We start from the raw sequence: 25,804 nt of genomic DNA on the forward strand, positions 1-25,804 counted from the left end.
AACAAATGGCTCTTACTCTTGAGCTCTTCAAGAAATCTAAATAAATCCTTTTCTTTCATTATTGCAACCCGGGCAGCATTAGCAAAGGCAGCGGTGCTTGAGCTTGGAGGTGTGCATATATCTGGCTTAAATCTCCTTTTTCCATGTTCACTAGGATGGGGACTCCACAATATTTCTCCACGGGCATCCTGGAATTTTCTTCGGAAATAGCTTAAAAAGAAGAAAAAGTAGTTCAGAAATGGATACAAAGAGTTATAGGATAAAAAGAAAAAGTCTAATTGTAAGTTATATATGTTGAATAAATTTATTTTAAATTGAATTCACGAAATCAATAATATTTGAGTGTCTATTCCTATGACATTTGTAGAATATCTGCTGATACTTTTCATAGGTCTTTTCCTTTTTCTTATTTTTGGTTCTGGGGATTGAACCTAGAAGTGCTTTCCCACTGAGCTACATCCCTGACCCTTTTTTATTTTATTTTAAAATTTTGAGACAGGGTCTCATTAGGTTGCCAAGGGCCTCATTAAATTTCCTAGACTGACTTTGAATTTGTAATCTTCCTGCTTCAACCTCCAAGTAGCTGGGATTACAGGTGTGTGCCACTGTGCCCAGTTCCACAACCATTTGACTATTTTATATCTGTAGCCCTTGGTCTTTTATTTCTTTCTTCTTCCGCAAGACTTCCTGGTCTTATGTAGAAAAATACTTACTAAGACCACTGACAAACTGGATGTGGTGGTACTCACTAATTCCAGGTGCTCTGGATACTGAGGCAGGAGGATCACAAGTTTGAGGCTAGCCTCAGCAATTTAGTGAGATCCTATCTCAAAATAAAAATAAAAAGGACTGGAGATTTAGCTCAATGGTAGAGTACCCCTGGGTTCAATCCCTAGTACTGAGAGAGAATATTGTTTAATTTCCATATATGTGTACAATTTCTAAAGTTCCTCTTGTTGATTTTTAGTTTTATGTCCTAGAGAGAATACATGCTATGATTTCAATATTTTTGAATTCTTGAGACTTGTTTTGTGGCCTAACACATGTTATATGCTGGAGAATGTTCTACATGCTGATGAGAAGAATATATTCTGCAGCTGTTGGATGAAATGTTCTGAAAATATGTTATGATCATTTGATCTGTAATATAGTTTAAGTCTGGTGTTTCTTTGTTTTGTTGATCTTTTTGTCTTCATTGATGAAAGTGGTGTGTTGACGTTCCTATTATTATAATAGAATCTATCTCTCCTTTTAGATCTAATCATGTTTGCTTTATATAATTGGGTGCTCCAGCTTAGGTGCATATATATTTATAATTGTTATTTCCTCTTGTTGAATTAATTCCTTTTTCAGTATAGAATGACCTTTCTTTCTTTCTTTCTTTCTTTCTTTCTTTTGACCTTCTTTTCTTTTTACTTTCTTTCTTTTTTTTGTTTTTTACAGTTTTTGATTTTTAAGTCTATTTTATCTGATTTAAGTATAGCTACTCTCACTCACTTTTGGTTTCCATTTACATAGTATATCTTTTTCCATTCTTTCATTTTCAGTGTATGTGGGCCTTTACTGGCTAAGTCAATTTCTTATAGGAAGGATATTATTGGGTCTAATATTTTTTTTTTAAATCCATTCAGACACTGTATATCTTTTCTGGGGGTCAGGGGTATACCAGGGATTGAACTCAGGGGAACTTGACCACTGAGCAACATCCCCAGTTCTATTTTGTATTTTGTATTTTACTTAGAGACAGGGTGAGTAGCACCTCACTTGTGCTGAGGCTGGCTTTGAACTCATGATCCTCCTGCCTCAGCCTCTTGAGCTGCTAGGATTACAGGTGTGTGCCACTGTGCCTGGCCAGACAGTTTATATCTTTTAATTGGGTAACTTAATACCCAGCTTTTGTCTTGGAAAGTTTTTATTTCTTTATAATTTCTGAAGGATAACTTTGTTTGGTATAGTATTATTTACTCTCAGCATTTTGAAAAATCATCCCATTATTTCCTGGCCTGTAAGATATTTGCAGAGAAGTCTGTTGTTAATCTAATGAGGATTCCCTTATATGTTGATGTTTTTCTCTTGTATTTAGAATTCTCTGTCTTGTACTTTAACATGCCTGGGAGAGGATCTTTTTTTGGTTGAATCTATTAGAGATCCTTTGAGCTTAATGGACCTGGATGTTCATATCTTTCCTAAGATTTGGAAAGATTTCAGCAATTATTCTTTTGAATTTCTTTTTTATGCATTTTCTCTTTTCTTCTCCTGGAACACCCATAATACCAGAGTTTTCTTGCTTAATGGTATCCCTGAAGTCTCTAAGGCTTGCTTCATTCTTTTCAATTTTTTTTTTCTTTTTTTTTTTTTTTAAATCTGACTGAATCATTTCAAAAGACCTGTCTTCTCAGAGATTCTTTCTTCGGCTGCTGTTGAGTCACTTAAACTATTTTTTATTCTAATTATTGAGTTCTTTAGCACTAAAATTTTGTGATTGGTTCTTTCTTTTCATTTTGTACTGGATATTGAATACAGGGGTGCTTTACCACTGAGCCACATCCCTAGCTCTTTTTATTTTTAATTTTGAGACAGGGTCTCACTAAGTTGCTTAGGGCCTTGCCAAATTGCTGAGGCTGATGTAATACTTGAAAACCTCCTGCCTCGGCTCCAGAGTTTCTGGGATTCCAGGTGTGTGCCACCACAACCAGCTTTTAATTCTTTTCTTTTCTTTTCTTTTTCTTTTTTGCAGCACTGAGAATTGAACCCAGAAGTGTTCTAGCACTTGAGTGACATCCATAGCCCTATTTATTTATTTTCCTAGTCCTTTAAAAATTTTTATTTTGATACAGGGTTTCACTAAGTTGCCTAGGCTAGCCTCACACTTGTAATCCTCCTGCCTCACTTCCTGAGTAGCTAGGATTATATGCCACTATTCCCAGCTCTGATTGGTTCTTACAAATATTTTATTTATATTTGTTTACTGGCTCTTTTTAGTGATATGTATCTCTTTGCTGAATTTCTCATTTATATTATATAATTTTTTTTGATACCAGGGATTGAATTTAGGACCACTGAGCCACATCCCCAGCCCTGTTTTGTATTTTATTTAGAGACAGGGTCTCATTAAATTGCTTAGTGCCTTGCTTTTGCTGAGGCTGACTTTGAACTTAGGATCCTCCTGCCTCAGCCTCCCAAGCTGCTGAGATTACAGGCATGCGCTACTGTGCCTAGCTATATCGTATAATTTTGTTGAATTGTCTATCTATATTCTCATAAATTTCAAAGTTTTCTTAAATTCATTCTTCTGAATTTTCAGGCAGTTCATTCATTTCCTTTGCTTTGAGCCTGTTGCTACAGAGTTTTTGTGATCCTTTGGAGGTGTCATGTTACCTTATTTTTCATGCTTCTGGTAAATCTGGCAGGGCAGTGCCTCTACCAATTTTGTAGGGTGGCTTTGTAGTAAAAGATTTTTCTGCTGGTGAGATGTGCTATAGTGTCTGTCGATTGGATATACTCTGTTGACTTTGGTTGTGGGTGGGTGCTTTAGTGTGGTGTCCATCTAGTTTCTTCAGCTGTGATCCATGTTGGTGATGTCTGATTAGAGTTTCCTTTCTGGCTTCCCTTAGGCATTTTGTCTTAGACAATTTAAATTTCCTTAGGAACCAGACAATAACAAGATGATCAGGTAAATAACAACTAAATAGGATAATCAGATAAATATCAACTATAATCCAATTTCAATAAAAACACTAACATCAGCTAACATTTCCTATATACTTACTGGGTGTAGGAGGAAGCATAGAGAATAGATAAAAGGATGGGTTCTGGAATCAGACTGCTAAAATCTAAGCATCACTGACTCCTGGGCAAGTTATTTAACTGGCCTGTACTTCAATCCCCAGTACCAAAAAAAAAAAACCTGAACCCAGAGGTGTTACCACTAAGCAACACTCTCATCTCTTTTTATCTTTTCTTTTTGAGACAGATTCTTGCTGCGTTGCATAGGGCCTCATTAAGTTGCTGAGGTTGGCTTTGATCTTACAGTCCTCCTGCCTCAGCCTCCTGAGTTGCTGGGATTACAGATGTGTACTGCCGAATCTGGCTGTTTTTTCATTGTAAAAATTGGGGTGATAGTATATACTCATTAGGGAGGTGAGGGTTAAAATCTATTATATGTATGTTCTATGCTTAGAATAATTATTTCCACATAACATAACATTTATTGAGCTTTATTATGTACTAAGCACTTCACATATCTTTTTTTTCACATATCATTCCTACAACTTCCTTTTAAGGCAGATGTTATCATCTTCATTTTATAGATGAGGAAAAACTGAGGCTGAGAGGTTAAGTGAAGTGCCAAATTTGTGTACCAATAGCAAGCATTTAATATATATCTTTATTAAATTATATCTAAATATCTAAATTAAATTAATAATACCAGGTGCAGTGGCACATGCCTGTAACTAGCGACTTAGGAGGCAGAGGCCGGAGGATTGCAAGTTCCAGGCCAGCCTGGGCAACTTAGGGAGAACCTGTCTCAAAATAAAAAAGGACTGGGGATGTAGCTCAGGGCTAGAGTACCCCTGAGTTTAATCCCCAGTATCCTCCCTCCAAAAAAAAGGCTTTGAACTGGAATGAAATGAAAAGTAGAAGTTTGTGTACCCTTCTCTGTTCTTCATCTGATGGAGAGAGAGGATAATAGACTACCCATTGAGAGGCATAAGACTATTTTTACCCTTTTGGTGGTATTTTGTATTTCTAAGTCTTAAGTGTGATACCAGAAAACTTTAAAGAATATGAATTGAACAGATTGATAATGGCAACATTTAATTTCTATAATACAATGATAAAAATAGATTGAAGGGATTTATTTTTAGTGCTCTTTGCTGGAATAAATTAACACACTTGGATGTGAGAATGTTTTCTCATCTTTTATATTGAAGTCTAATTCTGGTCCCATGCTAATCCAGACAACCTTGGGAGGTCTGAACTTGCTACACTTGTCAAAGTCAGAGGACCTGTTGAGAGCCTCTGGTAGTTCTAGTGGGTATGGGAGTGTCTTGTATTCCACACTGGATTTTGATGCCCCACTTAAAATCATTCCTGCACACCTTTAATCCCAGCAAATCCAGAGGCTGAGACAGGAGGATGGCAAGTTCAAGGCCAGCCTCAGCAGTTTACTGAGGGCTTAAGCAACTTAGCAAGATTGGGTTCTCTTTCTCTGGTGTTAGGTAGGGAAGGCTGAACTTTCTTGGATATCTTAGGCCCACAGCAGGGTCCTGAGTTTGTCTGAGCTCAGCCTTGCAATTTCAGAGCTGGGCAGGAATGTTATGGCACATGACCATTTGCTTAGATAATTTCTCCTATGTTTTGGATCAGACATCATAGAGTAGGATGTTAGTGACATATCCTTGTAAGTGCTTCTGAGAAGGTTGTTCTTGCCTCTTTCCTTGCCACTTACCTTACTATTTCCATTATAGCCTTTCTTGGTAGGGCTGAAGTCTCTACGAGCTTCGATAGGATTTCAAATAATAGGATCCCTGGGTTGCCAGTTAAATCTAAATGGCATTCCTTCTCTGGAACTACAGAAGGGGAAACATAGATTTCAAAATGCATTCTGAACAAACCATCCATCAAAAAGTAATAAACAGTCTTTTTTACTGAGTATTTCCTATAATAGCATCAAGTAAGGAACTAGATATAGTAATCATTAAAATTTTGTTCTAATTGGTAGAAAGTTCATTTTGATTACTTGACCAGAGTAATCATCAAATATAAAAATACTTTTAGCTCAATGACTTCTAAGTAAATATAGTAATACTTTTAATACAGGCATGAACTGTATGTTACGAACTATGTCTTGTTCTTCTGGCAAAGAAATAGTTCATAAACTTATCTCTGGCTTGCAGGAAAACTCCCACTGTCAAAGTATTTGCAAACAGTAACTTTTCTTAAAGACAATTCACAATTTAGGGATGGGTGTGTTTTCTAAACTGTGCAGTATTTGGAATTTGAAATGTATTTATCCTAGAAAACATGATATGAATAGTGGTTAGATTTTCCAAGGAAGCTTGTTAAGTTCATAAACTATGAGAGCACAAATAACAATATTTCAAATATACCTATAGAGCACTTATAGCCTTGTGTGAGAAAAATGCTCTTTAAACTCTAGCAGATTTTTACTGAGGGTAGAGGCATCATCAGAGTGAAGATGTACTTTTTTCTTTCTTTCTTTGTTTTTGGTACCAGCGATTGAACCCAGGAGCGCTTAACCACTGAGCCACATCCCCAGCCTTTTTTACTTTTTCTTTTGAGACAAGGTCTCACTAAGTTTCTTAGGGCCTCACTAAGTTGATAAGGCTGGCCTCAGACTTGCCATCCTACTGTGTCAGCCTCCTGACCTGCTGGGATTGCAGGTGTTCGCCACTACGCCTAGCCAAGAGGGATTTTTTTTTTTTTTCACAAACAGTATATTATCAGCAGGCACTGAAGCATATGTATGTAATCCCAGAAACTTTGAGGATCATAAATTTGAGATCAAACTCAGCAACTTAGTGAGGCCCTAAAGAAATAAGCAAGACCCTGCCTCAAAAAAAAAAAAAAAAAAAAAAAAAAAAAAAAAAAAAAAATTATTGGGGATATAGCTCAGTGGTAAAGTACCCCTGGGTTTAATCCTTAGTACCAAAACCCAAAATGAACAAGCTAACAAAAGACCCCAGTATAGTATCATTCCATGCATGAGAGCATGTTTGTTTTTCTAAAGAAATGTTTTTTCTTCTGTAAAAGAATGCCTCTGAAAGTAGTGCACATCCTTGGTAAGGAATTAAAACACTATGAAAATGAGACTAAAATTTTCTACCCTTGTCACTTATGTTCTCATTGGAGACTAAAGGGCAGTATCACCCGAAGTAGAACTTTAGACAATACCAGTACCTGCGTGATTATTTCAGTTAAAATTCTAAGACTGGGTTTGGGCATACTGGTACACATCTATAATCCCAGATACCTGAAAGGCTAAGGCAAGAGAATTGCAAGTTTGAAGGCAGCCTGGGCAACTTAGTGAGACTTTGTCTAGAATGAAAAATAAAAACTGGAGGTGTAGCTCAGTGGCACAGTGCCCCTGGTTCAATCCCCAGTACCACACACACACACACACAAACAAAAACAAAACAAAACAAAACAAAACTAAAACTCTGTTTAGCAAATCATGTTTTGGAGAAGCAGTACAACAATAAATCATATCCCAAAATTACAGCTTCCTGATTTGTCTCCTGATTGGAGGCATAAGTGAACAATGTTTACATGTAGTAGGTTGTAGCTACCCAACTGCCATCTATTCGGTAAAACCTCTGCTCACCCACAGCCTTGAGGAAGCGGTTCTTATCTGTTAGCACCTTTATGAAGTCTGAGAAGTTCACCTTCCCATCTCCTGCAACAGAAATATAAGCTCAGAACAAGGATAAGATATAAAAAAAATTAGAATATATATTAATTGAAAAAGATAAAGCACCCTGGACCACTTAATACTTAAAAATCAGAGCATTTTAGGGCTAGAGAGATGCTCAGATAAGCTCTGATCTTAAAGTCATCTTAGCATCATTACACTAGACTCCTGCAGCCTCCAGAAACAAGGGTGAGTGTAAACACTCTGCCAGCGCTCCCAAGCACTGCAGGCCTGTCCGTTCACTCCTTTTCCAGAGATTTATCATTTTTACAAGGAATTCACCCATCCTCCCACTCCATATCCAGTCCTATTATACTATAAAATATCCAAGCTGTATCCCATTTTTTCTAAAATTAAAAGATTGTGAGGGCAATTAAAGGCGATATGTGTGTATTTCCTAGGAAGAACAGAAAATAAAATCAGGCAGTTAGTGGAAACTAGTGATACCTTAACTGGTGACACTGACTCACTCGTGGAACTTGACCGAATGGGCACTGACAGTTGGGTGAGGTGAGGTGAAAGGAGATAATGTGCTGAATATATTTTCCACACAGTGTGTCAGCTTGGAGTACTAATCCATTAGGTCAGGATATTCAATAAAAATGTGATCTTTATGCTTTAAAAATATCAACAAAAATTCTCTGTCATTTAAAACTCAGTGTAGGTGGATCCTAATGATGCAAGGGAGATTTGTACTATTATGACTTAAATGGAAACAAGGCTTGGATTTTCTTGGCATCCTGTCAGTTTTGAAATTGTTTATGCCTCTGTATTTGTTATTTCAAGGTACCTTCCAAAATGAACATCATGAAAGGTAACCTGAATTTGATATTGAGAGATGATAATCATTATTAGTTTCCATATAAGATTTTTCAAAAAATAGTTCAGAGGATTAATTTGATTTCATAATTTATTCACATACCTCTTAATATCTTTACAGGGAAATATATACAGTAGTCCCCCATATCTGCACAGGATATGTTCCAAAACCTCCAGTGGATGCCTAAAACCTCAAATAGTTTATTTTTGGTATCAAGGATTGAACCCAGGGGTGCTTAACCAGTGAGCCACATCCCCAGCCCTTTTGGTACTTTATTTAGAAACGGAGTCTCACTGAATTGCTGAGGCTGACTTGGAACTCAAGATCCTCCTGCCTCAGCCTCCTGAGCTGCTGGGATTACAGGTGTGCATCACTGTACCAGGCTCCAATAGTTCTGAACCCCATTTATACTCTGTTTCTTTCTATACATTTGTACCTATGATAACGTTTAATTTATAAATTAGGCACAGTAAGAGATTAACAATAATAACTAATATTAAAACAGAATAATTATAACAATATACCACAATAAAAGTTATATGAATGTGGTTTTTTTCTTTAGAAAGAGTCAAGACAAATATACATGTTTTGGGGGGTCACGGTTGACCATGGCTAACTGAAACCATTAAAGTAAAACTGAATAAAGGTTTTTGTTTACTTTTCGCAAACAGGGAGATTTATTTCTCCCTTTATCCAGTCAAGTGAGAAAAAAACATTTATTTGTAAAAGTCTTTTTTTAAAGTCTTTTATGAGAAGATAATGAGAAGTTAAAATACTCACGATCAAGATCTGCACATTTTAATTCATTATAGACATCATGTTTGGTTACATTCATTCCCAATTTAGCTAAAGTGCACATCAGTCCATGTAAATCAATACAGCCAGTTTTATCCTTGCTGAAGAAGTCATAGGCATGATGGAAGGCTGGGGAATGGAATTAAATTAGGACAGTTATTTAAGAAATACAAATGCTAATAGGACTAGAACAGACAATACAGCTGATTGGAGATCATGTTCTAGAAAAGTATTGAGAAAAAAAAATAGGTACTTAATAGACTTTTTTGGGGGTGGATACTGAGTATTAAACCCAGGGGAGCCCTTTATATTTTGAGACATTGCTAAATGGTTTAGGGCCCCACTAAGTTGCCTAGGCTGACCTCGAATGTGTGATCATCCTGCCTCAGTCTCTCAAGTCGCTGGGATTATAGTCCTGTACTACTATAGCCAGCTATTACTAGATGTTTCTGACACTGCCCTTCCTTGGAATTTGAAGTGGAGTAAACTAATAAGTAGAAAACCAAATATGGTAGGTGGGATAACCTTCCAAAGACATCCACACCCTAATCTCTGGAACCTGTGACTACATTACTTTACATGGTAAAAGTGACTTTGCAGATATAATTAAGATAGGTTATCCTGGTTTATCTGAGTGGGCCCAATCTAATTATGTAATTCATTACAGAGTTAGAAGCAAGACAGATGTGGCATAAAAAGTTAGAAAGTCAGGCATGAGAAAGACTCCCCCACCATTGCTGTTTTGAAGATAGAGTGGGGAGCAACATGGTATGTGACATAGGTAACCTTAAGGGACTAAGAGTCTCCCGGTTGACTGGCAGCAAGAAAACTGGGACCTCAGCTCTGCAACTGCAAAGAACTTGTTCTGCCACAAATCTGAATGAGATTAGAAGCAGATTCTCTGGACTCTCCACATAAGAATCCCTGCATAAGGGGTGGGGAGGCAACTCAGTGGTAGAGAGCTTGCCTAGCATGGGTTTGATCCCCAGTACGGTAAAAGAAAAAAAGGAAGGTATCCTCCAAAATAAGAGCCCAGGCTGGACAACACCTGAATCTACTTATTTTCCTCCTGTTCCTTCCCCTTTCCTTCCTTCCTCCCTGTACTGGGAACTGAACCCAGGGGCACTCTACCATGGAGCTGCATCCCCATCCCGTTTTATCTTTTATTTTGAGACAGGGTCTTAGTTGCCCAGGCTAGCCTCAAACTTTCCTTGTTCCTGCCTCAACCTCTGGAGTCTCTGAGATGACAGGTGTGTACTACCACACCCGATCCAACACCTAAATTTGGAACCTGTAAGACCTGAAGAAGAGAAGCTAGTTAAGCCAGTCAAGCCTATCTGGACTTTTGACCTCCACAACCTGCTGTTTTACGCTGTTAAATGTGTGATAACTTTTTATGATAGCAGTAGAAAACTAATAGACGGAGCTGGACTCAAATTAAATATGTGTATATATGTGTTATACAGACCTAAAGTTTTTTCAAAGAAATACTCAAAGCACTAACTGAAGCCAAATTGGGAATGTGTTTTCTAAAATTAATGAATGAAAAAATAAACACAGAACAAAGTATATCCCAAATGGCACCAGAATAGAATTTATTTTGTGTCACATTCAAGTCTTAGCATCTCTATGTACAAGAAGTGATTAATCCCACAGAGATAATGAAAACTGCTTTATAACTGAATGAAAAGATAACACCTATCTCCCCTGATAAAAGATAAGCTTCTTTAGAGCTAGAATCAAACCATCTCTGACTCATTTCTTCCTTCTCATGGCCTCTTTAGCATGTTTTAGGCATACATCTATTCATGCAACTTAGCAACTATTTATTGCATGCTTTCATTGTGCCAGGTACTGCTGCTCAAAGTGCTTAGGATACACTAAAGTTTGAAATAGACAAACATCTCTGTCCTCATATAAATGTAATAAGTAGGTAAATTAGATACCATTTTAGAAGGTGGTCTATACCATGAAAAAAAGAAAAAGTAATGCTGGGTGGGGGGTTGGCAAGAAGAGACAGATAGAATTTTGACAAGATTCCCACCTTTTCTTTTTCTTTTGCTACTGGTTATTGAACCCAGGGGCACTTAACCACTGAGCAACAACCCCAGCCCTTTTCGGTATTTTGTTTAGAGACAGAGTCTCCTGAGGTGCTTAGTACCTCACTAAGTTGCTGAGATTGGCTTTGAACATGCGTTGTAGGTGAGTGCGCTACCACTCAGCCACACCCCCAGCCCCATGCTTGACTTTTAGCTGTTATTTTATTTTACTTTTTGTGGTACTAGGGATTGAATCCAGTGGTACTCTACCACTGAGCTACAACCCCAGCTCTTTTTATTTTTTTGCAGGGTCTCACTGAGTTGCTAAGGTTGGCCTTGAACTTGCAATCCTCCTGCCTCAGACTCCCAAATAGCTGAAATTCTTTCAGCTTTTCTACTGCATAAAGAGTTCCCTTTTATTCTGGGCATTTATAGATCTGTTCTTTCTACCTGGAATGCTCCTCTCTGTGTTCTTTGCCCAATTTATTCCTGCTTACCATTCAGTTTTCTCTGGGACTCCCCTTCCCCCTTCATGAGACCAAGTCAGGAAACTTCCTTTTATGCTCCTGTTAAGACTATACTTCCATATCATGGCTCGCGTCATATTGTACTTAAGTGATTCATTCAACAAATTCATGGTTTAACCATCTGTCTTCACTGTTAGACTTTCTATCAAGGCAGGGACCATGTCTAACTTATTTTATTGTGTTTCTCATGCCTGGCACATTGTTGGTTTTAAATAGGTAATTGGATGAATGAATTGTAGACAGTGTAGCTCATTTTTTTTATTATTTTTTCTTCTCTGAGAAATCCTTGGAACTTCAGTTGTGTTTATATTGTTCCATTGCTTGATTTACATTTGAATTTGAATTTGTTCTTTTCTATCCCCACAAGTTCTCCTTTGAATTAAAATATTTGGTCAGGATTTTCAAAATTCTAGAGAGATGCCAATTTGAAAACAGTTTCTCTCCAATCCCACAAAGAGCTAGGGAAATACTCTACCATTGAGCTATATCCCAGTCCCCACAAAGTTTTTTTCTTTTCTTTCTTCTGTCTTAAGTCAACAGCCCCTGAAATCTCATAGTTCTGTTAAAGAAGAAAGGATCAGATATATTAAGGGGCTGTTGTTTATCCTTTAATTTCTAGGATGATTCTCATTACCTTCTGTTTGTGAAGGGCTCAACTTCTTTTCTTTGTGTTTTATTTGGCATTGAAGGTATTCTGGTAAATGTTTATCCCTGAAAAGAGATATGAAAAGATTTAGACTTAATATATATGTGAAACCAGCAAATGTCAGTCCTCTCCATCAATTTTTGCTGAATGGAATGACAAAGTATCACAATATATCCAGTCACAGTACCTAAAGGGATCAGTTACTGTCATTTGCCAAGAGCTGCAGCATGGACAGTGAGTATATGTTGGCCACTGAAATATGCACCTTGGTCCTATACTTGCAAATCATCCTCACCTTACTTAAAAAAAAATCCCATGTTCTTGATCGGGAAACAGAGGCTCAAAGGAATTAAATAAGTTATCCAAAGTCACAGAGGTGGGACAGATCTGAGATTGAAACCCAGGTCTAACTCAAAAGCTCAAGATGATAAACCTTTAATTATTCCTGTTGTTATAAATATGTTATTTAAAATTTTGTAGCTAGTGTAAGTCATGTTGTGATGAGTATTCTTATAGAGAAAACTTTGCATCCATGATTATTGCCAGATTGCATTTTACCACATGTCAGAAAGATCCAGAAAAAGATAGACAAGTATAAATCCCTTTTGGAAAGTCTGGGATGCTGGGTGGCCTTTTCATTTCCTCAAGAAAGTAAAATATGGAAAAGAAGGCAGAATATTAATACTTAGGGGATACTTTACATCTTCAGTAATTTAATTAGGAATATAGAAATTTATTTTGTAAATCTGGATTTATATAATATGGTAAATCAAACAATTAATCAAATGTAGATTAATAGTAAATTAAAATAACTATAATTTTATAAAACTATTTTATTTAATACTAATAGAACCAAAAGTTCAAAAACTATGGAATCACTTGGTTTTTGTAGTTTTGTAAGAAGTAGTTAAAGAAGTGAAATGAGAGACTGGAGGACGATGGAGGAAGCCCTGGCAGCCGTGGGAAGGCGACCCGGCTGGGGGAAATACCTGAATATGTGGAATCCCAGTGCTGGGCACCCAGGGCCAAATTCGTTATTCCCCAACATCGGGGAACCCTGGAGGTTCCAATCTTGGGCATCCACCCACTGCATCCACCACCTGTCAATTCAGCCTTTCCTCCTTGCCCATGACCCACTCCCCAGGGGATGCCAAGTTTTCCTCCAGAGGGTCCCCTTATCCTCTGCCATAGCCAGGATATCCAGTACACAACCCTCAGGTCCCTACTCTCCTCCACATGCGCCATCTGCTCCTGTCATGCCTCCTGTGAACCCCATGGCTCCTGTCATGGTAGGCCAGGAATGATAACAAACAAGAAGATGTGGAAGAAAATGAAGACAGCTCATAAAAAGATGCACAAACACCACAGGCATGGCAAGAATTCCTCCTCTTCCAGCAGTGACTGACTGAATAAGGGCCTGGACCCTCTTCTCAAGTCTCACCAGTTCTGCTTTCCCATCAGGCTCCAGCTGCTGTGCTGTATTAACCCCTGTGCTCCCTCCCTATCCTGCCCCACGCGAGCCTTAGTCGGTTGGGGAAATGGGGAGAGGATTGCCATTGGCTTCTAAAGGCAACCTTCTCATTGCATGATAGATCTTACATAGCTGAAGAGTTTAGCAGGGAAGCTGTATTTTGAAGTTGGTGAGACCTCTGAGCTAGATGATGAACATAAGTTTAAATTCTGTAAAATGTGATCTTTTAAAATTTCCTTTTGTAATATGGATATAGTTAGGAGGGTTTGTGGAAATTTTACTATGATTAAAACCTGTATTTTTTTTGTAATACTGGCACACCGCAGTGATTTAGTGCATATATTTCCCACAGACCTCTTACTGATTGTGCTAACAAGCAAGGCTGCTGGGAAGTAGAGTCCATTTGGCTGATGAGCTCTAACTGCCCTTTTGTAAGCTAATGTCTACTCCTTAGCTCAATATGCTATCTCGGGTCCTACTCTCATTCTCCAACTCTGGGTCTAAATAAAACTATTTCTCCTGGAAAAGAAAAAAAAGTGAAATGAGAAAAAAAAAACAATAAAAAATAAAATTATTGCAGTTTATTAATTTAGTATCCTGTAGAGTATCTATTAGATTCAACTCATTTTCATAGAGGGACCTGGGAGAAAAGGAAGTGACCAGCTTTTATTTATTTGCATTGCTGGAAATCAAGTCCAGGGCCTCTCTGCTAGGTTAAGTGCTCTCCCACTGAGCTACACCCAGCCAGATGTGATTTTGTTTTTTGTATTTTGGCAGTCCTGGTTATTGAAACTACCTCTGAGCTATATCCCTACCTCTTTTTCAAATTTTGAGACAGGGTTTTGTTAAGTTGCCCGGGCTGGCCTTGAACTTGTGATCATCCTGCCTAAGCCTCCCAAGTAGCTGGAATTTTAGGTATATACTACTACACCTGGCAATATTGATTTCTTCTGAGATGTTTTCTGTTTATCATCTATCTGCTTCTAAAATTCTAAAGACTCTTAGATTATTTTATATTTATTTTGTTTCTAAATATAAACATTTCTTTTTTATTATATTTCTTTAGTTGTAGATGGACACAATAGCTTTATTTTATTTATTTTTATGTGGTTCTGAGGATTGAACCCAGTGCCTCACATGTACAAGGCAAGCACTCTACCACTGAGCTTATATATAAGAATATAAACGTATCTCTTTTGGATGATGTAAAATATGTGGCAGACACAGAAATATGACGTTCTTTTTTTTTTGTCAGTACAGGGGATTGAACCCAGGGTCTTGTGCTTTCAAAGAAAGCACTCTACCAACTGAGCTATATCCCCAACTCCTATAATGTTCTTAAAAATTCAGAGGAAAGTAGAATGCCAGGCAGTATAATTTTTTTTTTTCTTTTTTGGTATTGGGATTAAACCCAGGGTCACTTAACCACTGAGCCATATCCCCAAACCTTTTATTTATTTTTTTAAATTTATTTATTTATTTATTAGATTAACTTTTTAAAATTAAATTTAATTTTTAAAAATTTCTACAGACTGCATTTTGATTCCATTGTACACAAAGTGGGTACGACTTTTCATTTCTATGGTTGTACACAATGTAGATTCACACCATTCATATAATCATACATATACATATAGTAATACTGTTTCATTCTACTATCTTTCCTTCCCCCACCCCTCCCTTCTCATTTTCCTCTACACCATCCAAAGTTCCTCCCATTCTTCTCTTCCCAGCACCCCAGCAACACCCCTTGTTATGTATCGTCATCCACTTATCAGAGAAAACATTCAATCTTTGGTTTTTTGGGCTTGGCCTATTTTACTTAGCATGATATTTTCCAACTTCATCTATTTACCAGCAAATGCCATAATTTTATTTTTCTTAATGGCTGAGTAATATGCCATTGTGTATATATAACCACAGTTTCTTTATCCATTCATCAATTGAAGAGCATCTCAGTTGGTTCCACAATGTAGTTGTTGTGAATTAACTACTATGAACATTGTTGTGGCTGCATCACTGTAGTATGCTGACTTTAAGTCCTTTGGGTATAGGCCAAGAAGTGGGATAGCTGGGTCAAATGGTGGTTCCATTCCAAGTTTTCTAAGGAATTTCCATAGTGCTTTCCAGAGTGGCTGCAAAAATTTGCAACTCCATCAGCAATATGTGAGTGTGCCTTTTCCACCACATTCACACCAACACTTATCATTGCTTATGTTCTTGATAATAGCCATTCTAATTGGAATTAGATGAAATCTTAGGGTAGTTTTAATTTGAATTTCTCTAATTACTAGGGATGATGAGTACTTTTTCATATATTTGTTGATCACCTGTATATCTTCTGTGAAGTGTCTGCCCAGTTCCTTAGCCTATTTATTGATTGGGTTCTTTGTATCTTTGGTGTAAAGATTTTAAAGTTCTTTATAAACTTTGGAGATTAGTGCTCTGTCTGAAGTGTGTGTGGAAAAGATTTTCTACTACTCTGTAGACTCTCTTTTCACATTATTGATTGTTTCCTTTGCTGAGAAAAAGCTTTTTAGTTTGAATCTATCCCATTTATTGATTCTTGCTTTTATTTCTATGAGGGTCTTGTTAAGGAAGTCTGGTCCTAAGCCAACGTGATGGAGATTCGGGCTACTTTTTGGTGAGGGGTCTCAGGTCTACTTCGGAGGTTCTTGATCCATTTTGAGGTGAGTTTTTGCAGGGTGAGAGATAGGGGTTTAGTTTCATTTTCATGCATATGGATTTCTAGTTTTCCCAACACTGTTTGTTGAAGAGACTATCTTTCCTCCATTGTACATTTTTGGCACCTTTGTCTAGTATGAGATAACTGTATTCATGTGGGTTTGTCTCTGTGTCCTCTATTCTGTACCATTGGTCTACCTGTCTATTTTGGTGCCAGTACCATGCTGTTTTTGTTACTATTGTTCTGTAGTATAGTTGAAGGTCTGGTATTGTGATACCACCTGCTTTGCTCTTCCTGCTAAGAATTGCTTTAGCTATTCTGGGTCTCTCATTCTTCCAAATGAATTTCATGATTGCTTTCTCTATTTCTATGAGAAATGTCATTGGGATTTTAATTGGAATTGTATTGAATTTGTATAGCACCTTTGGTACTATGGCCATTTTGACAATATTGATTCTGCCTAAGAACATGGGAGATCTTTCCATCTTCTAAGGTTTTCTTTAATTTCTTTCTTTAGTGCTCTGTAGTTCTCATTGTAGAGTTCTTTCACCTCTTTTGTTAGATTGATCCCCAATTATTTTATTTTTTTGAAGCTATGGTAAATGGGGTAGTTTTCCTAATTTCTCTTTCAGAGGATTCATCACTTATGAATAAAAATGCATTAGATTTATGAGTGTTGATTTTATATCCTCCTACTTTACTGAATTCATTTATGAGTTCTAGAAGTTTTCTGGTGGAATTTTTTGCTTCCTCTAAATACAGATCACAAGTTCAAGTTCACAGCCAGCCTTGGCAACTTCATGAGGCCCTGTTTCAGTATTAAAAAAAAAAAAGACTGGGGATGTAGCTCAGTGGCAGAATGCTTGCCTAGTATACAATTCCCAGTATCTCAAAAAAAAGAACAAAATAATCTGTCTTCAGTTCAGATATTTTGCTTTATAACTGAATTTGCTACAGAACAGATACTTGAAGAACATTCTAACTTGTCTAGTCATAGCCTTTATGGGTATTTAATATAGTCATCACCTTAATAATTTATTACATTTTAATACCTTAATTACTTACCTCTTACTGTGGAACACAGGTACTTTTAAGGGATTCAGCTTAAGTTTTGATTTAACTTCTGAAACTGCCATTTGGTCAGTGACTCCGTCTGGAATTCAGAAGACCAGGATCAACTCACAGATTATTTATATTCTTTTGCAACTTCCCTAGCTCAAGTCCTGGCATTTAAACATCTAGGACTTTAAGGAATGATACTAGACTTATGTGCAAAGTTGGAGGGTCATGTGGAAGGGTCCCTTTTGTTGTCGCTAGATCTCTAAGCAAAACTTCTTACCATTACTCCTCCTTTCAAATACTATCATTCTGATGCTATATAAAAATAAAATGCTGCCAGGTCCAGTGGTGCACATCTGGAATCCAAGTGACTTGGGAGGCTGAGGCAGGAAGATTGCAAGTTCAAGGCCAACTCAGTAACTTAGTGAGGCCCTGAGCAACTTATTGAGACCCTGTCCCAAAATAAAAAACAAACAAAAAAAGGGCTGGGAATGTGTCTCAGTGGTAAAAGACCTCTGGGTTCAATTCCCAGTACCAAACAAACAAATATTAAGAGAAATAAACCAATTACACAAAGACAAATACTGTATATTTTTAATTATTTGTGGGATCTAAAATAGTTATACAAAAGCAAAGAGTAGAATGTTGGGAGAAGGGGATGTGAGATATTGGTCAAGAGGTACAAAGTTTCAGTTATACAAGGTGAGTAAGTTCTGAAGTTCTAATGTGGTGACTGGAGGTGATAATACTGTACTGTATACTCGAAATTTGTTAAGTATGTCCTTAGTGTTCTCACTCTCCTGCCAGTGGACTATATGAGTCGATGGATATGGTAATCATCTTAATTGTAGTGACTATTTCACAATGTATATATATGTATATATGTATATATATGTATATATATATATATATATAACCATCAAAGTTGTACATCATAAATACTAAAAATGGGGTCACAGTGATGCAGATAAAAGTATCCTAGAAATATGTGGAAGAAGTTATTTAAAGACAAAATTTATTTATGAAACCAGAACATTTCATTTCATAATTGACCAAGAACAAAATGTTACAGCATTTCTAAAATATTTGCCTACTTGTTTCTGTTTTTAGATATGTCTGGTAGTAAGTAGATTTTCCCAGGGTTTTTTCCCACTGCCCTGTTGGTTCTCATGAACTCACTGGTCTTTCTGAACAGTAGGAGCAGGTAAGGGATATGGTGCTATTTGCGACTTTAGGCCCTCTTGTATGGACTCTTTCACTGCGATGGCCTCCCTAGTCCTCCCTTTCCACTTCTGCATATTTTGAGACACAGAGACTGTGGACCAGGAGCTAGTGGGTAGGGCTTTTCCTTGTATTATTTTTATTGCTCCAACAGAGTGTATCTGGTGGTTCATTGATAAGAAAACTGGGTTTCTAACTTAGGAATAATAAATAAGAATACTACTTTTAAACTATGAAAAGATTTCTGAATGTTGGGTTAGAATTGATCTTTCCCAGGTCTTCACCTTAGAATCTGGAAAGCAGTTGTTTCTATACCACTCAATTACACATGTTCAGAGTCTAGAAACATACCACAGAGCTGGAACTCCAGAGATGCTCAACGATTTAGGTACTTGAAAGGTGCTGTGAAATCATCCTCATGGCTCAAAATAATCATTACTTTAAAAAAAAAATCTTTGATCTCTTATATAAGAGATAATAGATTTTTTTAAAAAAGGACTCAGCATAGAATCATACAAAATCCTGATATTTACTACTTTTAAACTGGGCTACTAACCACTTTGGGGCTTCAGTCAGATCAAGAATCTAATAAAGGGTTTGTTCCATCACACGACTGTGACCTCATTCAGTGCTCAGGCCCAGGCCAGGGAGAGAATGGGCCACCAGCTTCTTCCAGAGTTAGAGTGTTAACAGAGTTAGTGTTTGCAGTGGGGTTCACTCAGCACCCTTGGGGTACGTGACAGTGTGAATTACAGAATCAAAACATTTTGACATTCTTGAGGTTTCAGGGAAGGGGAAGCTTTTTTGTTTTAAATTTCATAGTAGTATATTTTCATTAGTAAGTTGAAAGTTGTTCAAGTAAACATTTATCCAGGTGCCTTGACTGGATGGTGATTAAAAAGCATTTCATTGCATAAGCCTAGAAAGAGAGGGAAAAAATCAAACTCTCATAGACTTGTAGTTTTTAATATTAGTAGGAAAACTGACTAAAAAAGAGCAATTAAAGCAAAGTTTGTGTTGAGCAGAAAGCATGATATTCACAATCTGAAGTGCTCCAGCACAGGAGTAGGAGTGTCTTTAGTCTATTACAGCTAAACAAAGCCTCCGGTGGCACCGAGGTTCAGTTAGTGATAGAGTGGGACTTTTAAAAGTGCCCTCGGCTTCACTTAGTGGCAGTGTTTCTAGGAGTTTCCTACTCCTGCTGTGGGAGTTTATTCATTATGAATATAATTTGACTTTACCAAAGTCTTCTCAGACTTGGTACATTGCCTCTCATTCTGGTCAGAAACAGAAAAGGAAAGAAAGGAAAGGTTTAATTTATAAATTAATTCAACAAGTATTTACTAAGGGCTCACTATGTTAAAGGCTACCAAGATTTAAAATAGGGATAATGACAGTTCCTATCTGAAGTGGTTGGTGAGAAGTAAAATTTTATATTTTTTTAGAGCTAGTAAACACTATATTTCCCAGAGGGCCTCAAATTCCTGAACTGAAGTGATCCTCCTGCCTCAGCCTCCTTAGTACCTGGCATTATAGGTGAGGGTTACTGCACTCAGCTAGAAGTAAAATTTCAAAATTATGATTTACCTTTAACTGTGGTAGAATACATATCACATAAAATTTATCATCTGAATTTTTAAGTGTATTAGTATCATTAAATATATTCACTTTGTTGTGCAACCAATCTATGGAATGTTTTCATCTTGTAAAACTGAAACTCTATACTCATTAAATAATATCTCCCCATTTTCCACTTCCACCAACTCCTGGCAACCACTATACCTTTTTCTTTCCATGAATTCAGCCACTCTAGATATCTCATATAAGTGGAATCATATGATGTTAATCTTTATTTATTTATTTTTTTTGTACTGGGGTTAAACTAGGGGCACTTAACCACTGAGCCACATCCCAGCCCTTTTAACTTTTTATTTTGAGTCAGGGTCAGTGAGACTAAGTTGCTGAGGCTGGTCTTGAACTTTCTTTCTTTCCTTTTTAGTTTTGAGTACTTTTTTATTCTTAAAATGTTTTTATTAGAGCTTTATACATAGTAATTTGGGTTCATCTGGACAAACTCATACATGCATGAAATTCAATTTCAGTTCATGATACCCTCTTTTGCTGTCCCTTTTCCCTTCATTCTCCCTCCCCTCTCCTATTTTTCTTCCTCTACTGGACTTCCTTTTACTCATCTATTTACTTATATTTGATTGGTTCTTTCTACCTGTGCATAAAAGTGAAGTTCCTTGTCATATATTTATATATGCATATGACATGATTTTTTTAAAGAATTCATTCTGCATTAGTTCTCCTTACCCATCCCTCCATTCTCTCAATTTCCTTCTTTTACATTACCAATCTTCCCTTTATCTTTGTTATCTTGTCCTTCCCTTCCCTTTTCCTTTGACTCTAGTTTCTGCATATGAAAGAAACATTAGAGCTTTGAGTTTCTGAATTTGGTTTATTTCACTTAGCATGCATGAGATTCTCCATTTCCATTCATTTACCAGCAAATGCCATAATTTCATTCTTTCGTGCATATATATATGTATATATATATATACATATAATGAATATATATACAATTTGTGTGTATATATACACACACACATATATATATACAAAAATTCATTGTATACCACAATTTATTAATCCATTCATCTATTGATAGGCATCTGGGTTGATTCCATAATTTAGCTATTATGAATTATGTTGCTATAAACATTGATGTGGCCATCCCCAGCGCCTTTTAAATTTATTTTGAGACAGGATCTCACACAGTTTCCCAGGCTGGCCTTGAACTTGCTGTCCTTCTTTATTAGCCTCCTGGAGTTGCTGGGATTATAGGTATGTGCAACTACACCTTGATTATTTCTGGAATTTTCCATTTAATACTTTGGCCTACAATTGACTGCAGGCAACTGGAGCTTCGGAAAGTACTACTGTGGAAAAGGGGGAATATTTGTATTTGTCTCTATTATTGAGTTATAAAGGATCTTTATATATTTTAGATACTTGATCCTTGTCAATATATCATTTCCAACTATTTTTTCCTATTTTGTATACTGTATTTTCACTTTGATTGTGTTCTTTCAGCTACAAATTAGTCCTAGAATTTTATTTTATTTTTTAAAGAATTTAATATTTATTTTGATGTTGATATAGTACAACAAAATAATGCTCAATAAGTTACATAACTATTTTCTAAAAACACTGCAAAAAAGGAAGGATAAAACAGTAGGAATGACATCATGAATTTAATACTCAAAATTTAAAATATAGTCATTTATCTTTTAAACAGAGTTGAACTGATGATTTCTACATGAACAAAAACATTTAAAATATAGAAATAGTCTTTCTTAATAATGTACTAGGTACTATCTAAAGCTCAATTTTATTGCACACTTTGGTTTAAGCTTATTTGATCATGTACCATGCAGAAAAATAAATCATGAAATAAAAGTGGGGAGAATGTTACTTTGTACTACAAAAAAATTAGATGAGGGATGATACACTTCACAGCTTAATCTTCAGGAAATTTTAACTATTGCATAAAGCCATTGGTTAAAGTCATTACACATTCAAACTAAGAGCTATTAAATGTAGTAAAATAGTTCTGTTGGTACATAACCTACTCTTTTAATTGATACCAATTATCATTCTCCAGCCACCTAAAAAGGTGGTCTTCACATAATTTTTAAAAAACATTAAATTATAAAATCTTAGGTGTGTATGTATATTTGGTTTATAAAAATATTCACATAATTGGCACATAATCAAAATTTTACCATTTTAAATACAGAAAAACTAGGAGGATCTGGGGTTAGACATAACTTGTAAACCAGTTTCTAAACAGAGCTAGCAAACTTGTTTTACTTCTCGAATGTATTCAGTCAAACACTGTGATACTTGCATTGAATGTAAACATTTTCATTTATTTCCTGAGGTAAGTGAGAAACTGTTGTTATTATAGTAGCCTAACAATTTAACCTCCCTGCAAAACATTCTTTGGAAAAATTAAAAATGAAAACAAAAATTTAAATGTTGACACAGCCAGGCTCATGCCTGTAGTCCCAGAAACTTAGGAGGCTGAGGCAGGAGGACTGTATATTCAAGGCCAGCCTCAGCAACTTAGTGAGACCCTGCCTCAAAATAAAAAATAAAAAGGGTTGGGGATGCAGCTCAGTGTAGAGCACCACTAGTTCAATCCCCAGTACCTTCCTAGTCCTAGAAGTTTAAAGCTGAAAGAGAACTAATAGATTGTCAGTCAAATTCACTCTCTTCATTTTATTGAGGAGACTACAGTTTCATTTCTTTGATGGTAGAACCAGGAACACCTAACTTTGTAAATGGCACTGTGATACCAAATAGGTTATAATGTAATTAGAAGCTAAAAAAAAGTAGCAAATGAAGCCTTTAGGAAACAATATAAAATGCCTGATAATCAATAGTGATGCTGGGTGGTATGGCAAAAGGCAAAAGGAACTTAGAAAAACTTTTGAGAGCTAATGGTGTCCAATCACTTTATGGATTAGTAGACAGAGGGTAGAAACCAACAAACCCAGTAGGGAAAATAACTACAGGATTAAAAACTATAAATCAAAGTACTATCCCCGTCTTCACAATGTGTGCCCATCACCTTTCACACTCACCTTTAATAGCCCTGGCAGCTTTCATCAGCTTGCGTAGAGACACTGTTCCTTTTGCTTAAAGACAAGATTGAGAGTCAAGATCATATATATTTCTGAAGTTACTGAACGTGAAATAGGAGGGGTATAGTTTATCTTATTTTCTCCCCAGATGAGTGGGAAACTGAAGAAAATTGAAGTTATCTTAACTCATATTCCTTCTTTGCCACCTTAATGTATTAAACTCCAAAAGCAAAAAATTGAAAATCACTAGAATCAGAATTGAAATCAAGACTATTCATTTATCATTTACTCCTTTTTTGCCCTTCAAAATTCAAGGTCGTTTGTTTCCTAAACATGATGAGATTAACTCTTAGGGGAAAGGTGGTGGACATAACAATCCAGTTTCCTATATTTGGTTTCATTTGGCCTAGCCAGATAAATCAACTAACTATATATTATTTTAAAAACAAGAAAGATCTGTGGCAGGTTATGGAAGCATGGAAAATGTTTAGGGGTATCTTTAGGTTATGGAGGTTATACAAGGTAAAATATATAATGCAGAAAGTAGTACATATAAAGTAGAAATATTCTCTTTATTGAGGGAGAGTTAATTCAAATATGAACACATATAATTTGTAGAATTAAGAAAAACCTACCAAATGCCTTTTATATCCCTTCCTCTGACCTCTCCTGCCACACATTTTCTCCTCCTTATTGTTTGATTCTTCTCTCTTCCTAAATATTAGTTTGCTAGAGGTACCCTACATCATTCTTGGATACTGTATGTAGCACCATTTGGGTTGAGAATGTGACATAGATGCTTTCTTTTTTAGACAAGAAGCAGACTTTATTTTTTACACTTAAATTTTTTCTAAGTGTATATTAGAGTTTCTCTATGTCTTTTTTAAGTGTGGTTTTGGAAATCTTCATGCAGAACTTTGCAATCCATGTACTTCTGAAGTCTGGGTGGAGTTCTGAATGTTCAGTATCAAATGACAGAAATATTAGCAGGTCTTGAGGTTGTTCATATGTAATATATGAGGGTTATTTCTGTTATCATGCTTAGGTATCTGAAATCCACACTTTTTTCCTTAGAAAATACAAATGGTGAATTAGAAATTGGGGGAAAAGTTATTTAAGTGTGAAAATATCATTATACTTATGTCTAGTCCAAGTGTCTGGGATTACAGTTTTGTGCTACTGTGCCTGACTTATGTATCTTTCTGAATATTTTTTTTGAACTAAAAATGTAAGTGTAGAATTGAAATTTGTTTTTTCTTATTAAAGTTCATTTTGTGCATATGCACGTAAAGTTTCTTAAATCAGGCTTAAATCCTTTTTTGAAACACAATGACTTTTGGAGACACACATTTTTTTTGGGTCGTATTTGTTAGAAATGCTGGTATAGGGAGCAAATAAAAATTAAGAATAAAGCACAGGTTGAGGTTCTGTGTTTGTGGGAAGAGGGCTAGACAAGTTTTACTTTGCCTCTACTGACCAATTTCACAGTATAATGTTCAAAACTTCCATTCCTTCTTTTCTGTACAAGCACAGAATGTAAATGCACAAAGTTGTGCATGTATAGGGAAAAGTTTATGGTGATAAAATTATGTATTATCATTAGAGGATAGAATTAAGAATTATTAAAAATTTTCTTTTTATGTGTTATTTTCCTGGACTGTGACATTTGTGATACTTGCAGCTCCTTCCAATGTGCAATTTGTTGATTTCTTGTTTCATTCTAATTCAATATTCACATTTGTGCTTAATTTAAAAAAATTCCTTTTTAATTCCTTCATTCTCTGATATAGAAAAATTTCTATATTTACTTTTATAATTAAGAACACAAATAAATCAAACATGGCATCAGTTTATCAATGTTATGTTGTGTCATGAATTTTCACTCACGTCTAAACTTCTTCAGGCCCTCCATTATGGAATTCATGGTAACCTTCCCATTTCCTGTAAAACATTTTGAATCAGATACAGAGGGAGTCACATAAAAACTCATAAAAGTTGATAAAAATTGTGAAGTTATAAAAAAATAGCAGTGGGCTGAAACTTATTCCATGAGTTTGCTTTGGAATTTGGATTCATTTTTCTTTCAGGTGAGTGTGATAAATAAGAGAATAAATTTTTCAGGGAGACAAACAATTCTAGTCTTAAAAAAAAAAATTAGGGATGGGGATTGAACCCAGGGCCTCATGCATGCTAGACAAGTTCTCTACCACTGAGCTACGTTTTCCAGCTCAGCCTCAACCCTTTTTTTTTTTTTTTTCCCTGCGGTGCTGAGGATTGGACCTTTTTTAAAATTTCTATTTTGAGGACATAAAAGGACCCTGGGTGGTACTCTCAAGAATTCTTAGGAGGTGATAAGGCACAGGAACCTGAAGCTACTGCGCCTTGTTCTGTCTTCACAGTACTGTCCCTTCCCCCAGCTCCTCCAGACCCCAAGAACCAGGACACATAGCTCT

The 25,804-nt window shown here is 36.2% G+C and overlaps 1 protein-coding gene across 1 annotated transcript in view; it reads right to left on the minus strand.

Annotated features, from left to right (window-relative positions):
* The window catches only part of EFCAB3 (EF-hand calcium binding domain 3), a 483,726-nt gene that overhangs the window by 10,283 nt on the left and 447,639 nt on the right, over positions 1–25,804 (minus strand). The window contains exons 114-121 of the mRNA XM_079134930.1: positions 25,239–25,292; positions 23,352–23,405; positions 17,485–17,572; positions 12,251–12,327; positions 9,036–9,179; positions 7,349–7,420; positions 5,453–5,573; positions 17–210 (exon numbers count right to left, since the gene is read on the minus strand). Of these exons, the coding sequence (XP_078991056.1) occupies positions 17–210; positions 5,453–5,573; positions 7,349–7,420; positions 9,036–9,179; positions 12,251–12,327; positions 17,485–17,572; positions 23,352–23,405; positions 25,239–25,292 (804 nt within the window). The remainder of the gene's footprint in view (positions 1–16; positions 211–5,452; positions 5,574–7,348; positions 7,421–9,035; positions 9,180–12,250; positions 12,328–17,484; positions 17,573–23,351; positions 23,406–25,238; positions 25,293–25,804) is intronic.

Source organism: Sciurus vulgaris (genome assembly GCF_902686455.1).
Source record: "Sciurus vulgaris genome assembly, chromosome: 3".
NCBI classification, from domain to species: Eukaryota; Metazoa; Chordata; class Mammalia; order Rodentia; family Sciuridae; genus Sciurus; species Sciurus vulgaris.